At 35.1% G+C, this 14,006-nt stretch overlaps 1 protein-coding gene across 1 annotated transcript in view; it reads left to right on the top strand.

The window, feature by feature from the left end:
- Positions 1–14,006, top strand: part of CTDSPL2 (CTD (carboxy-terminal domain, RNA polymerase II, polypeptide A) small phosphatase like 2) — a 66,603-nt gene that overhangs the window by 40,418 nt on the left and 12,179 nt on the right. The window contains exons 5-7 of the mRNA XM_012728537.1: positions 6,283–6,361; positions 6,648–6,759; positions 9,084–9,170. Of these exons, the coding sequence (XP_012583991.1) occupies positions 6,283–6,361; positions 6,648–6,759; positions 9,084–9,170 (278 nt within the window). The remainder of the gene's footprint in view (positions 1–6,282; positions 6,362–6,647; positions 6,760–9,083; positions 9,171–14,006) is intronic.

The raw sequence follows: 14,006 nt of genomic DNA, 5'->3' as shown, positions 1-14,006 counted from the left end.
GAACATTTTTCATATGCTTGTTGGCCATCTGCATTTCCTCCTTGGAGAAGTGTCTTTTTAGCTCTTCTGCCCATTTTTTGATGGGGTTGTTTATTTTTGTTGAGTTTTATCAGTTGTTTGTGATCAATCCTTTATCACTATTTTTGTGTGAGAAAATTTTTTCCCAGTCAGTGTGATGTCTGTTTTTTTTTTTTTTGTAATGTTTCCTTTGCTGTACAGAAGCTCTTTAACTTGATGTAGTGCCACTTATTTATCCTTGTCTTCACTATCATTGCATTGCGTGCAGTATCTTAAAAGATGTCACTGAAGTTTATGTTGTGTAGTGTTTGGCCCATCTTTGCTTCCAGGTATTTTATGGTTTCCGTTGTTATGTCTAGGTCTTTACTCCACTTTGAGTTGATTTTTGTGTATGGTGTGAGGTAGTGGTCTAGTTTCATTTTTTTGCATGTATCTTCCCAGTTTTCCCAGTACCATTTGCTCAGCAGACTTTCTTTGCTACATTGTATCTTCTTTTCTCCTTTGTCAAAGATTAGCTGCCCATAAACCTGTGGGTTTATATCTGGGATTTCTGTTCGGATCCACTGGTCTGTATGTTCTTGTTCCAGTACCATGTAGTTTTGATTATTATGGCTTTGTAGTATAGCTTAAAGTTTGGGATTGTATTGTCTCCATTCTCTTTCTTCCTAGTCATGAGATTTTTGGCTATTCTAGGTCTTTTGTTGTTCCATGTGAATCTCATCAATATTTTTTTATTTCTTTGAAGGATGTCATTAAGACTTTTATTGGGATGGCATTAAATCTGTATATTGCTTTGGGCAGGATGGCCATTTTGATGATGTTAATTCTCCCAATCCATGAGCAGGGAATGTCTTTCCAATTCATGGTGCCTTCTTGAATTTCTTAACATTGTTTTTTAATTATAAAGGTCTTTTACAAACTCTTTTGTTAGGTTGACTCCCAGGTATTTGATTCTTTTTAATTGAAAAGGGGGTGCTTTTTTAAATTTCTGCTTCTTCTGATTGTATAGGAAGGCCTCTGAATTTTGTATGTTAATTTTATATCCTCCTACCTTCTTAAACTGGTTGATAGTTTTAATTAATTTCTTTGTGGAGTTTTTAGGGTTTTCCATGTAAATTAACATGTCATCTGCAAATAAGGACAGTTTTACTTCTTTCCCTATTTGGATTCCCTTTATGTCTTTTTCCTGTTGGAAACTGAACTTTTTTAACTCAATCTGTTAGTCATTTTGCAGTTTATTTTTGACAATCTTACTGCTTGGAGAAATTTGACACCAATATTGTATATGCTCATGTTTCTGAATATACTATAATTACACTCAGTATTCTATAATTACACCATTCTGGGACTTTTAGGTCAGAAGTCCCTACATAGAGGAGTCACATACCTTCAGATTTATTTCATACATAGATAACATTCTCCCAGAAGAATTTTCTGTTCCTGGAATTCTCCCTGTACACACACTTTGCACCATAACTGAATCCTTTCAAAGACCCAACGTACTTGTTGGATCCTTGAGCCAGTTGCCATGGAAATGTTGAAACGTATTGTGGTCAAATTTTTATTACCTGTGAGACACATAAGACTTTTAAGAATAAATTGTTTTCCCTCATGCTTAAAAGAGGAAATAAAACTTAAGATGACCATTTTTTTCCCTCAGGGACAGAAAATCTTAGAATTGGTCTTTTATTCCTTGTGGTATATATATAAGAGAGCCTACTAGGTAGGTATGCACAGATATTCTTTGACTTATAGTAAGGTTCATCCTGATAAACCCACCTTAACATGAAAATACCCTTAGTCAGCATGCATGGCACAATTAACCTACTGAGCATTATATTTTAGTCTGTGCTCAAAATGCTAGTGCACTGTAGAATATCAGTTGATACTGTCATCAGGTGACTGATGAGGAGCTGTGCCTTACTGCCACCACCCATCTTCACAGGAGAGTATTATAGCACATATTGCTAGCCCAGGAAAAGACAAGAATTCTAAGAATGGTTTCAAATAAATGTGAATCACTTTTGCATAACATGAAGTCAAGAAAATTTTAAGTTGAGCCATCACAGGTCAGGGAACATTTGTATTGGTTAAGAAATAAGTCTGGCATAAAGAAGCAGAATGATGTTCTTTTAAGTATAAAGGAACTTGCTGAAAAATCATTGAAACTGCAAAAAACTTCAAATGTGTATATATATAAAAAAATTTATTTACTGTGCAACCCAGAAATAGCAATTGAAGAGAAAAACTACATATGAGGAAAGGTTTACTGTAAATTTGTCTAATAAAATTTAAATAATAAACAGTATCTTTAATGTTGTAAGATCTATTCTTGACTGGTATAAGACTTTGGAAATAAACCTATTGTTCATTATCATTTTATGCTGATTATTTTACTCAATGTTACAGGCTAGTTAATAATGAAGTATAAGACTCTTGACTTCTATTTGGGTTTTTGTGTTTCATAAACCTTTGTATTTGTTTTTGAAAACTCTGAAGATAAAGGTGGTTTCGGGGGTTGGGGGGTGTAAGATTTAAAAAGATTTTGTTTATGCACACAAGAACTGGGATGCAGGCCAGAGGTGCAGGGGGGTGAGAGGATTCACCAGAGACAGTGAGGAGTAGAACAGGCAGATTGACTGAAATACACTGCTGAGGGGAGCAATGGGCAGGACATGAGAGGTCTGCCATGCCAGGGATTGAACTCACATTCACTAGAAACCGTTCTTAGAATTTTTGTCTTTTTCTAGGCTAGCAGTATGTGCTATAATATTCTCTTGTGAAGATGGGCAGTGGCAGTAAGTCACAACTCCTGGTTAGCCACCTGATAACAGTATCAGCTGATAATCTACAATGTACTAACACTGTGGATAGCTTCATAGTGCTGTGCTTTAAATCTGTTGAACCACCAAGAAGGCCTCCTCTGCTAACATTTATTGGATACCTTTTTTTTGTGATGGACACTATTTATAAATAAGAGGTGCTTCTGGATCCTAAAAAGTCTAATCTAATTGATTGTATACAAATAAATGAGGAAATTTATGTAGATGGCATATGGTAGTTACTCTGGTGTATCATGAAAGGAGTGATAGGAGTAAAAAAGTTTATTGATCCTAAAATATGAATAGAAATGTTACCTTTTTAAAACTTCAACTATGTAGCTAAAGAAAACAAGAAATGACCTGTGTCATTTACTTAGCTGTGTGTCTTTGGACAGTTCAATTTAAGCTAAGACAGTTTTCTTTATTTTAGAATGGTGATTAAGTCGGGGTTTTTGAAGGATAAATGAGATGAAACATAAAAATGCTTAAGAATACACAGGATATAATGATATAATGTGAATCCTGTCACTGCCTCTGGCCTGTACCCCCGTTTCCTTAGCTAGGGGAAAAAATGCTTTCCATGAAGCTTTAAATACTACTTTCTTTGAGGTTAATAGGAACTTGAAACAAATGGTTAGAAGATATATTTTTTTATTATTCCATTAGTTAATGAACCATTATAACTGACTTAAAGTTAACATATAAACAAAAATTCTCTTCACATCTGTTGTTAACTCAGTCACTATTCACACTGTATTAACTCTGGCTCAGATGGTATTATTACATGAAAATAGCTAAAAAGATTAGTTTTTGTCCTGAAAGGCTATCTAATCCACCAGTATTCTATTTCCACAAAAAGATTATAGTTAGTCTTACTGAGTTTCACTTAGTCCTTTTATGCACTATAACTACCAAAGATTTTGAGTGATAATAAGAAAAATTTCTGGTTGTGAGCCTGAGAAATACAAGATCAATGCTCTAGTGGATCAGTGGTGAGGACCTGCTTTCTCTTCAGACACAGCTGTCTTCGTACTGTGTTCTCCAATGGCAGAAACTATGAGCTTCCTGGTTCCACTAACTCGATTAATGAGAACTCCACCCTCATGAACCTCATGTTTTTTCTGAAGGCCCCACCTCCATATACAGTGGTATGGAAATGAGGTTTCAACACATGGGGAGGGGCACACATTTCAGTCTTGCAGCATCCTGAGACATTACCTTCTTACCTTGTAATTTCTTTTTGTCCATTCCTTTAAGTGGTAATTAATTATTATCTTAGAAAATCCCCAATATAATTTCTGAAAATCAGTTGATAACTGTGAACTCCAATGAAGTGGACTGTGTGTTATGGAATATTTAGAATTAATTGCCTGATTATTTTGAAATTTCTTGTAAATTAGAGAAATAAAGTTCTACAAGCCCTCCCTGGGGTGCAGTGGGTGTAGGCACAGCACTGTAAGCAAGCCACAACCACTTCAGTGCAGTTTGATCTCTGGCCCCAGGAGGTGACCCACATGGCATGGCAGACCTCTCCTGACCCACCCGTTGGCACCCCTCAGCAATGTATTTCAGTACATCTGTCTGTTCTGCTCCCCATTCTGTCTCTGGTGAATCCTTTCATCACCCCTGCACCTCTGGCCTGTACCCCAGTTCTGCATGAATAAGTAAATCTTTAAAAAAAAATTAAGTTTTATTAGCAGTGATTTCTATATAAGGCAGCATTTCTTCTTAAAATCATAGACAGCTGGCCCTCCCTGGTGGCGCAGTTGGTTAAAGCACAGTACTGAGAAGCTAGAGCCACTTCTGCATGAGTTCGATTCCTGCCTGCCCTGGAGGTGACCACATGGCGTGGCAGACCTCTCCTGGCCCGCCCGCTGCTCCCCTCAGCAGTGTACTTCGTCGATCTGTCTGTTCTGTTCTCCACTCTCTCTGGTGAAGCCTCTCACTGCCCCTGAGCCTCTGGCCTGTACCCCAGTTCTGTATGAACAAATAAATAAATCATTTAAAAAAAAAATCATAGACAGCCTGGGGATTCCTGTGAAATATATATGTGTAATAGTTTTTTATAATTTTTTAAAAGATTTATTTATTTATGCATACAGTACTGAGGTACAGGCCAGAGGTGTAGGATCGGTGAGAAGATTCACCAGAGACAAGAGTGGGGAGGAGAACAGGCAGATTGATGAAGTACACTGCTGAGGGGAACAGCGGGCTGGTCAGGAGAGGTCTGCCACACCATGTGGGTCACCTCTGGGGCCAGGGATTGAACTCGCACTGAAGCGGCTGAGGCTTAAGCGGCTGAGGCTCACTTGCAGTACTGTGTCCTAACCCGCAGCACCACCAGGGAGGGCCAGTTTTTTATAAATTTTAAAGGAATATTTTTATGGAAGCCTTAAATTCTGTTCTTAGATCTCAAGTTTAAAACTGTCTGTTGTCAGCACACATACACTGCATGTACGTATAAGGTGTTTGTGAATTACAGTAGTCTCTTGATAGCTTTATGGGATGGAGGGATTGGATCCTGAATACTGCTACCCACCAACCTACTTAAGTCCTTGCTTGCTAATAAGTCCGTTGTATAAAATGGCAAAGTATTTGCATGATATACAACTGTGCTTCCTCCCATGTACTTTATATATATATATATATTTAAGATTTCTTTATGCAACTGAAGAATAGGCCAGAGGTTTGGGGAAAGATGAGGGTGGGGAGAAGAACAGGTAGATCTACTGAAATAAACCACTGAGGGGGACCAGTAGGTGAGATAGGAGAGGTCTGCTGCACCACGTGGGCTATCTTCCTGGCAGGGGATTGAATTTATGTTGCAGTGGCTGGCAATAGCTCCATAGTGCTGAAACTTAACCTCTGTGCCACCAGGGAGGCCCCTCCCATGTAATTTAAGTCATCTCTAAATTACTTAGAAATTGAATTTTTGTATCATATTTTTCTAGTAATAAGTAGTAAATTTCCTCTTTCTACTTCTAATTCTTCTGGCGTAATCTAGCATTTCATTTTTGTTTGTAGAGGTAATTTTTTTCCTTTGCGTGTGGAGTTAGAGGTGTGTCTTAATAGATTTGCTTTTACATAACAAACCCTTAGACTGACTAGTGGTTACCAAAGGGGGTGTTGGGAGAGAATGGATAGAATGGATAAAAGAGGGCTAATTGGTTGGTGATTGATGGTGACTGGACATTTGCTGATGGGCATAGTATGATATATATGTTCAGGTGAGAAGCTGTATACCTGAACTCTACACAATGTTTGTAAACTAAAGTCACCTCAATTTAAAGAATTGCTTGTAAATACTGTTACAAATTATGTTGTGTGTTTTACTTAAGATACAGAGGTCTTTAGGAAGATCTAATAATAAAAGCAGGAAAAATGTATACTTCATGGAAACTGTGAATAAAAATAACTTTTTGTTTTTCACTTTACTAAGTAGCCCCAGTAACTCCAGATAATGGTTATTCATCAGCGCACACAGAGGCCACCTATGAAGAGGACTGGGAAGTGTTTGACCCGTGAGTTTTCTTTTTTCTTTACCTTTTGAAGCAGAATGAGAGTACATGTATAGAGAGGTAGCTGAGTTGGTATAAACAAAGTACATGTGTGGAACATTTGACCTGTGGATGTGACTTTTAATGTGTTGATTTGTATATTTTCAGTTTTGTTTACATGTTTTTACAAGTCAAATGGGTTAAATAGGTGTAATTTCAATAAATATTTAAAGTTGGGCTGAATTTAGTAATACTGTTTATATTCATAAAGAGTAGAAATGTTGAAATTTTCTTAATATTTGATTTATAGCTATTATTTCATCAAACATGTACCACCACTGACAGAAGAACAACTAAACAGGAAACCTGCTCTTCCATTGAAAACAAGAAGCACACCAGAATTCTCTTTAGTTTTAGACCTGGTAAGTTTATTATCTATAGTGGTAATGAAAAATAAAAGAATTAAATTCTTAAAAAAAAATACACTAGCTCAAAATACATTAAAAAATATAAGTGAATGAATAGTCTTAAATCTTTTCTATAAATGTGCCTTAGATATCCTGGAACTTTTTTTTAATATGCATTTTTATTTATTCCTTCAAGAACTGGTCAGAGGTGGGGGGGTGAGAGGATTCACCAGAGACAGAGTAGGTAGCAGAACAGGCTGACTGACTGAAATACACTGCTGAGGGGAGCAGAGGATGAAAAGGTGAGGTCTGCTGCGTCATGTGGGTCTGCTCCCTGCCAGGGATTGAACTCATGGTGCAGACACTGGTGATTGCTTAATAGTGCTGAAACTTAACCCTTTATACCACCATGGCACACCTGAAACATTTTTACTTAAGTATAGCATAATGAGAATGATACAATAGCCTTGAAAATAAATTTGTTTTTATTTTTTGTATATAAATTCTTTGCCTCATACTCTTGGCACCTTTGTGATTTATTTTTTAGTTATTTCTTTAAGATGAATTGCATTGTTTTTTATTACTAGATTTCACTGTTTTTTGGAGGGACAGGATATTTCCCTGAAGGATCAAATAAAATAAAATATAATGTGGGTCTCAGTAGGTTAATTTTATGCAAGAATATGCTTGTTTTTTCTATTTTTATTTTTTGTAAATTATTTTATACCAAAATGTTATACTACTAGACTCTTAATACTGACTACTAAAACCTTTAACACACTTGTGATGTGATTTGAAAATTATATTTTAGGGTACCGGAGGTGCTTTGAAAACTAAGTATCTGCTATCTTTTGTTAATAACCAAATTTAATTCAGCAAGTCCCTGTATTTACCATATGCTCATAACGTCTCTATATGAGCAAAACATATGTACCTTTTATACTATAAAAAAGATTTTATGATTTAGCCTTTGCTACTGGTTCCCTGTAATTAGAAATGTTTTAGTTTTCAAATAGTTTATCTTGAGGAAAAGCATATTTTTAAGTATTAACTAGCATGAATAGTGTTTTGATAGTTTATCACCTTATAAGCCCTTTATCTAGCCAATGACATAAAGGAGATATCCAGAAGTCCTAGATATTTATTAAAGGGTAAGTAGAAAAAGAAAGCGCATTTTTGTAACTGGTTATGAATAATTCAAATCTGATATGCAAGTTAATGAAGAAACTGAAAGAGAATTTTCCTAGAATTTTATGTTAGGAGTTAATGTGTTCATGATAGCAAGTTTGGCCATGTAATTTTTAATCCCATGGGGGAAAAATAGCAAAGGAAGATAAGAATAGGTTAACATTAAATTATCAACGTAAATAAAAAGGAATGATCAATATTTAGCTAGGCTGTACATGATAAAGTAAAACTGGTTATGATTCAAATGTAGGAAGAATAGCATTTAAAAAAATTCTGGGAGAATACCCTGACATTTATAGTCTTGTATGCTACTAAAAGAAAGTAAGGCATATCTAGAGTATTTTTTGCTCATTGTCTCCCCAGAATTTAAGTTAAAAGAAAAACTCCAGCTAATAAGATATGGTATCACAAGGTATGAATATTTGTGATTATTTTAAATCATCTTAATCACATTGAAAAATTTGGGGTGGGTGTGATAACTTTATTTTAAAATTTTGTATAAATGAAAATCCTGATTTTTTTATTTTTTTAAGCTTTCAGAATCTGAGCAACACATTTGTACATTCCTTTAAAATGATTCTCACCTTATCCTCTTTATGAGAAAATAGGTTTTGGTCATCCAAGATGACAGTTCTTCATTGACTGCTTCAAATAATGTTTATGAAACTTATTCAGATACTAAAATATCCATCATCTAAAGTAAAATTCTTCATAAAAAGTTTAAGTAACTATAAGTAGAATGTATGCATTTTAAAAATAATTCTAAACTTCCATTTGCTAGTTGAAAATTGAAAAAAATGTTTTTGGTTTAATTAACAGAAAATTGGCAGCCATAGTACTCTGTTCTCAAACATGAGTGTGCATAGTTTGCTGAGGTCCACTCTACCTTCTGCTGAGTTTCTAAATGATGAGTAGCGGAGCTGGAGAATTTGCATTCTAACTAGTTTCCAAGTGTTGCTAATACTTATTGCTGGTCCAGGGACCACACCTGAGAACTTAGAAAATTCTGTCCCAGACTCTACACACATAAAACTATACATGAAATTCCCTTTATGAATGTATGCCTTCATATTGTGGTTTTTGTGATCATTCAGTTATTTGAAATTTCTTTTAATATCTTGATTCATTCAAAATGTGCTCTTTATTTTAAGGATGAAACACTAGTACACTGTAGTCTAAATGAACTAGAAGATGCAGCACTTACTTTTCCAGTCCTTTTTCAAGATGTCATTTATCAGGTAATTTAACTTTTTTTTTTTACTTAATTTTTGGCCTATTAGATAACATTTTGAACTAAGAATCTCGTAATTTTTTTTGAGTGAAGTTTAATTGTGTTTTTTCCTAATGAAGTTCATCAGTATTTAAATGACTTACTAATACAAAGTAGCTTTATGCTAAATAATTGCCCAAAAAGTCATTAATTTGTTTTTTTTTAACCTAGTGAACTCTGTTAGTTTCATGATCTGTTTGCCAGCAGGTGGAGGCAGAAGCACTGACATCATAGATTCCCCCAAGAACTTCCAGGTTAACACCTGGTATTTTTTTCCCCCAAGTTCAGTTAATATAAAGAAAACTCATTCCTTGTTGGTCATACTTACTTCTTTGTTAGTAATATGGTCTGTCGATTGCAGTTTGGTAGATACTACTTTTTTTTTTTTTTTTTTAATGCTTACAGAACTGGGGTACAGGCCAGAGGTGTGGTGGATGAGAGGATTCACCAGAGACAGAGGGGGGAACAGAACAGGCAGATGTACTGAAACACATTGCTGAGGGGAGCATTGGGCACATCAGGAGAGGTCTGCCATATACCACGTGGATCAGCTCCCTGGCTGGGGAGTGAACTTGTGCTTCAGTGGCTTCTGAGAGCTTCATAGTGCAGAGCTTTAACCAGTTGCGCCAATAGGGAGAGTCCATATACTACTTTATTTTAATCTCAAAACTCCAAGGCACAATTTCAGTTGTTGCTTTGCTTAAAAATTTAGGGCTAAACATTTCTTCCCCATCTGTGTTGATGTACAAGTCACCATGCCAGTACCATCATTTACATTTCATTTGGAATTATATGTGTAGGACTCAGTTTTTACTTTGAGATCATTCTATTAATTAAGGTAATTAATATCTGTAAATACACTTTGAAGATTGCAAAGTGCCTTTCTGTGATGGTGATTATTTAATTAGTATTATCTTTATACACACCAGACTAGTTGTTGAATGATTGGGTAAGCGTCAAAAATGTCTTGTCATGAGAAAGTCAACTCAAGGATTTATAAGAACATTGACCATGTGAATGATGAATAGGTGTTTATGGTTGTTTGTGGACTCTTAGTAGGCAGTTAGATGTGAGTATAGTTTTGTTGGCAGGTGATAGTTACTATCTCAGAAATCAGAAAATTTCAGATTTAAATAGAAGTTCAGTAATAAGCCACAAGAGGATTTTGTGTCACAATCATGTCAGTTCTAGTTTAACTTAACTTTTGTAGGCATGGTAAGACCTGAATATTGTGTTCACTTTTATGTAAGCTGATTTTAGTTTTGGTACATGATGGTATTTTTTACCCCCAAGTCCAGTTAATATAAAGAAAAGTCATTCCTTGTTGGTCATATTTACTTCCTTTTTAGTAATATGGTTTGTATATTGCAGTTTGGTAGATACTACTTTATTTTAATCTCAAAACTTCAAGGCACTCGTTCAGTTGTTGCTTTACTTAAAAATTTAGTTATAAGCACTTCTCCCTCATCAGAAAATAAAAATGGGGGTTTTAAAGAATTTTGTATTCCTTTTTACTAGATACATAGTTTCAGGTATATAAACCTTTCTTACTAAGACATCTTCTCATGACTAGATTGTCCTTATTTTAGTGCTCTTTGGGGACTAGTATTATAGATTGATAGCAGTAGCTTAGTTCTCTTTTGTAAGCTTAAAATATCCTTGATTTTTTTTTTTTTGTTCAAAATTACACTTAAAATGATGACTCACATACAGGCTTTGAATTTGTAAAGGAAAGTTGTTACTTGAAAAATGTAATTCTTAAACTTACTGATTTGAAATGTATTTCTTTTATATGGTTTTGGTCTGTCACAATTTGAAAAAGCAGCTTAGAAAGTAGATGAGTTTGATTCTTCCCCTTCATGAGCAGTTAAAAAATTGAATTTTTTCTTACTACTGCCACTATTTCTGCTTTAATTCTCTTTATTTGTAAAGTTTTTATTTTCATGTGGATCTGGATAGTTGTCTTTGAATAAAAGGCATCTAACCGCATATGACTAAGACTTAAAAAACTGCAAATATGTATTGAATCTACCTCTGGAATTCAAATAACTCCTTTTTCTTACATAGCCTGATTTATATTTTCTAAAGATAAACCACTTAGTCTAAATTAGGAACAGTGAGCCACAAGTTACACAATTCTTACTTACAAGTTATAGAGATGATTGCATTTTAATACTGTGATTTAGTTACTACAACATAATTCAGTTTAGTTCCCCTTTACTAAATTTGTGAGGATGTCCATAGTATTGGGTGCATTCCCTTGGATTTCTGGTTTTGGCATAGCCAGTTCTTTAAGCTTGATGTCTGATTCTGATTTTTAAAAAATAGCTTAAAAAAAAAATTACTGAAGAAATCTTGGGTTAGGGTTCCCCCAGTTTTCAGACCAGCAAGCTCCCTTTAAACAGGGAATGATGTCTTTTAAACTTTCAGTGGTGTTGTCTCCATCTACTGGCAAAGAAGAAATATACACAAGGGTCTGAGATGATCTAAGAGATTTTGGAGAAAACCACATTATTAGGTAAGATGTAACTTACATATTTAACCACTACAATATAATGTGGCCAGTTAAAGGTAGAAATCTGTAAAATACTGTATATACTCTTGAAAAATAATTTTTTGAGGTGAAGTTCATGGCATAAAAATAATTTTGAAGTGAAAAGTTCCATGACATATGTCAAATAGTACTCTGCACTATTTGAGATCAGTATAATTTACCCATATACTTTCAAAAATTAAGTGGTTATGTTGAATTGGATCAAATTTTTCATCTATATTAGTGTCCTCATGGACATTCTTTGGGGCACCTTTTTGCTTTTTATGGTAAGTTTATTATGATTGATCTATATCTAACTTCTGCTTGTTATTTCTCTAAAAGACAAATAGTCTTACATATGTTTTAATAATCATCTGATCAAGGGTTTGGCAAAAATTTTTTTTATAGATAGTATTATTTTAGGTCTTGCAGTTTTCTGTTGCAATTACTTTTTGTGCTATTATAAAGTAAAAATGGTCACAGTAAAAATTAGCTCACGTGGCTGTGATCTCATATACAAAAATAAATGACATTCTGGATTTGGCATATAGGTTGTTGTTTGCTAATCCCTGGTCTAATAATTATGAGAGTATATACAGTAAATTTACATAGTCAAATTCTAAGTGGAAGACAGTAATCGAATTTCATCAAAATTTTTGTTAATAGAGAAATTTTAAATTAGATCCATTGCAACCTGGTTGTGGGCTTTCTTAGTTTTTGTGCATTTTTTTTTTTCGTCCCCACCCCAAATAGAAGTTTGAGGGAAATTTGAGGTGGCCACTATTCACATTTAAAGATTGCCTGACTTCATGATATATACGTCTTTTGGATGATAAGAAGAACTCAGCTTGGTTAATACAAGTCTTAGCCTTTATGAGGAGATAGACTATTCAAGTCCCAATTTAGTGTCTTGAGTGTATTTGAATTCCATTTCTCTAGGTGATAAAAAAATTAAAAGATCCACCTCAAGTTAAAATTTGATGTATATTAACACTGACACTATATCAGTAGACAGGTTATTGTTTGTGTATATGGAGAAAAAACTCATTTGAAAAAATAACTGAATTTAAAGTGAGGATGTGGCACTCCCAAAGGCGTTGTATATAGATTTTTGTTTGAATGGGTTTCACTCCCCTCCACTCCCAAGGTGGTAGTTTTTCCATAAATTGTTTTACAGTTAGTTACTGGGGAAACATAACTTATTCATTGAATGGTACAGATGCATTTGATATCTGGAAAAACAAGTGCATGATCAGTTCCAGTGCACATGTTTATTAATCTTTATACTTAGCTTTTATTGACACATTAGCAGGAAATCCATCTCGTGGTGTAACTCAGTTAAGAGGTCTCCACTGTATTTAGTTTCTGTTCCTGCAGATCCACCAATTCAAGACTCTAGGTCATCTCAGTCCCTCTTCCATCCAGAAGATGACTTCTATCCACAAGCAGGACTGAATCAAAAGACAGATTTTTCACTTAGCTCTTGAGCTGAACCACCTCCTCAATGACCTTCCTCTATCTCCATCAAGAACTGGAGCTCAGTTTTTGAAGATGTAATAGAGCTACTGAGCCCAAACGTGGCTAATTGAAGACAAAAAGAAGATGCCTCATATGTTTCACCACAGTACAACCAAACGTAACTGTGTTGTCCAACTTCTGATTCTGTAAAGTATGGCAGGGCATCTGATACTTCACTTTGTTCATTAAGACTTTAGACACTCAGTGGCTTTCTGAAGATCAGTACAATCAACCAAGTTTGGGTCAGCTGTCCAGAAATCAGATTGTGGTAAGCACTCAGGGAGAGATAGGAGGCTTAAAGAGCTATTTGCTAAAGGCTACTTTTTTATTATTAGAGGTCCTAGGACTAGCTGGAGGGAGAGTTTGGTGGGGAAACCCTTACTTAGCAAAGTTTAACCTTTTCCCCATTATTGGAGTATACTTGGGAATATTAAAAGCCTAGAATAATTTTCAAAAGGATCTCAAATATTTTGTACCACATAACAAGGGAAATAGAGTTAAGACTTCTGTCTGTTCTCTGCAGGTGTTTTGTTTTTTTTTTAAGAAAAATCACAAGTTTTGAAGTCAAAAAATAGGTTTTTTTTTTTTTAAGATTTATTTATTTATGCATACAGAGCTGTGGTACAGGCCAGAAGTGCAGGGGCGGTGAGAGGATTCACCAGACACAAGAGTGGGGAGCAGAACAGGCAGAACGACGAAGTACACTGCTGAGGGGAGCAGCGGGCGGGTCAGGAGAGGTCTGCCGCGCCATGT

This window comes from Condylura cristata, unplaced genomic scaffold (assembly GCF_000260355.1).
Source record: "Condylura cristata isolate star-nosed mole 26May11 unplaced genomic scaffold, ConCri1.0 scaffold00023, whole genome shotgun sequence".
NCBI lineage: Eukaryota > Metazoa > Chordata > Mammalia > Eulipotyphla > Talpidae > Condylura > Condylura cristata.
The sequence above is the reverse complement of the archived record's forward strand: the minus strand, read 5'-3'. Positions and strand labels throughout refer to the sequence as shown.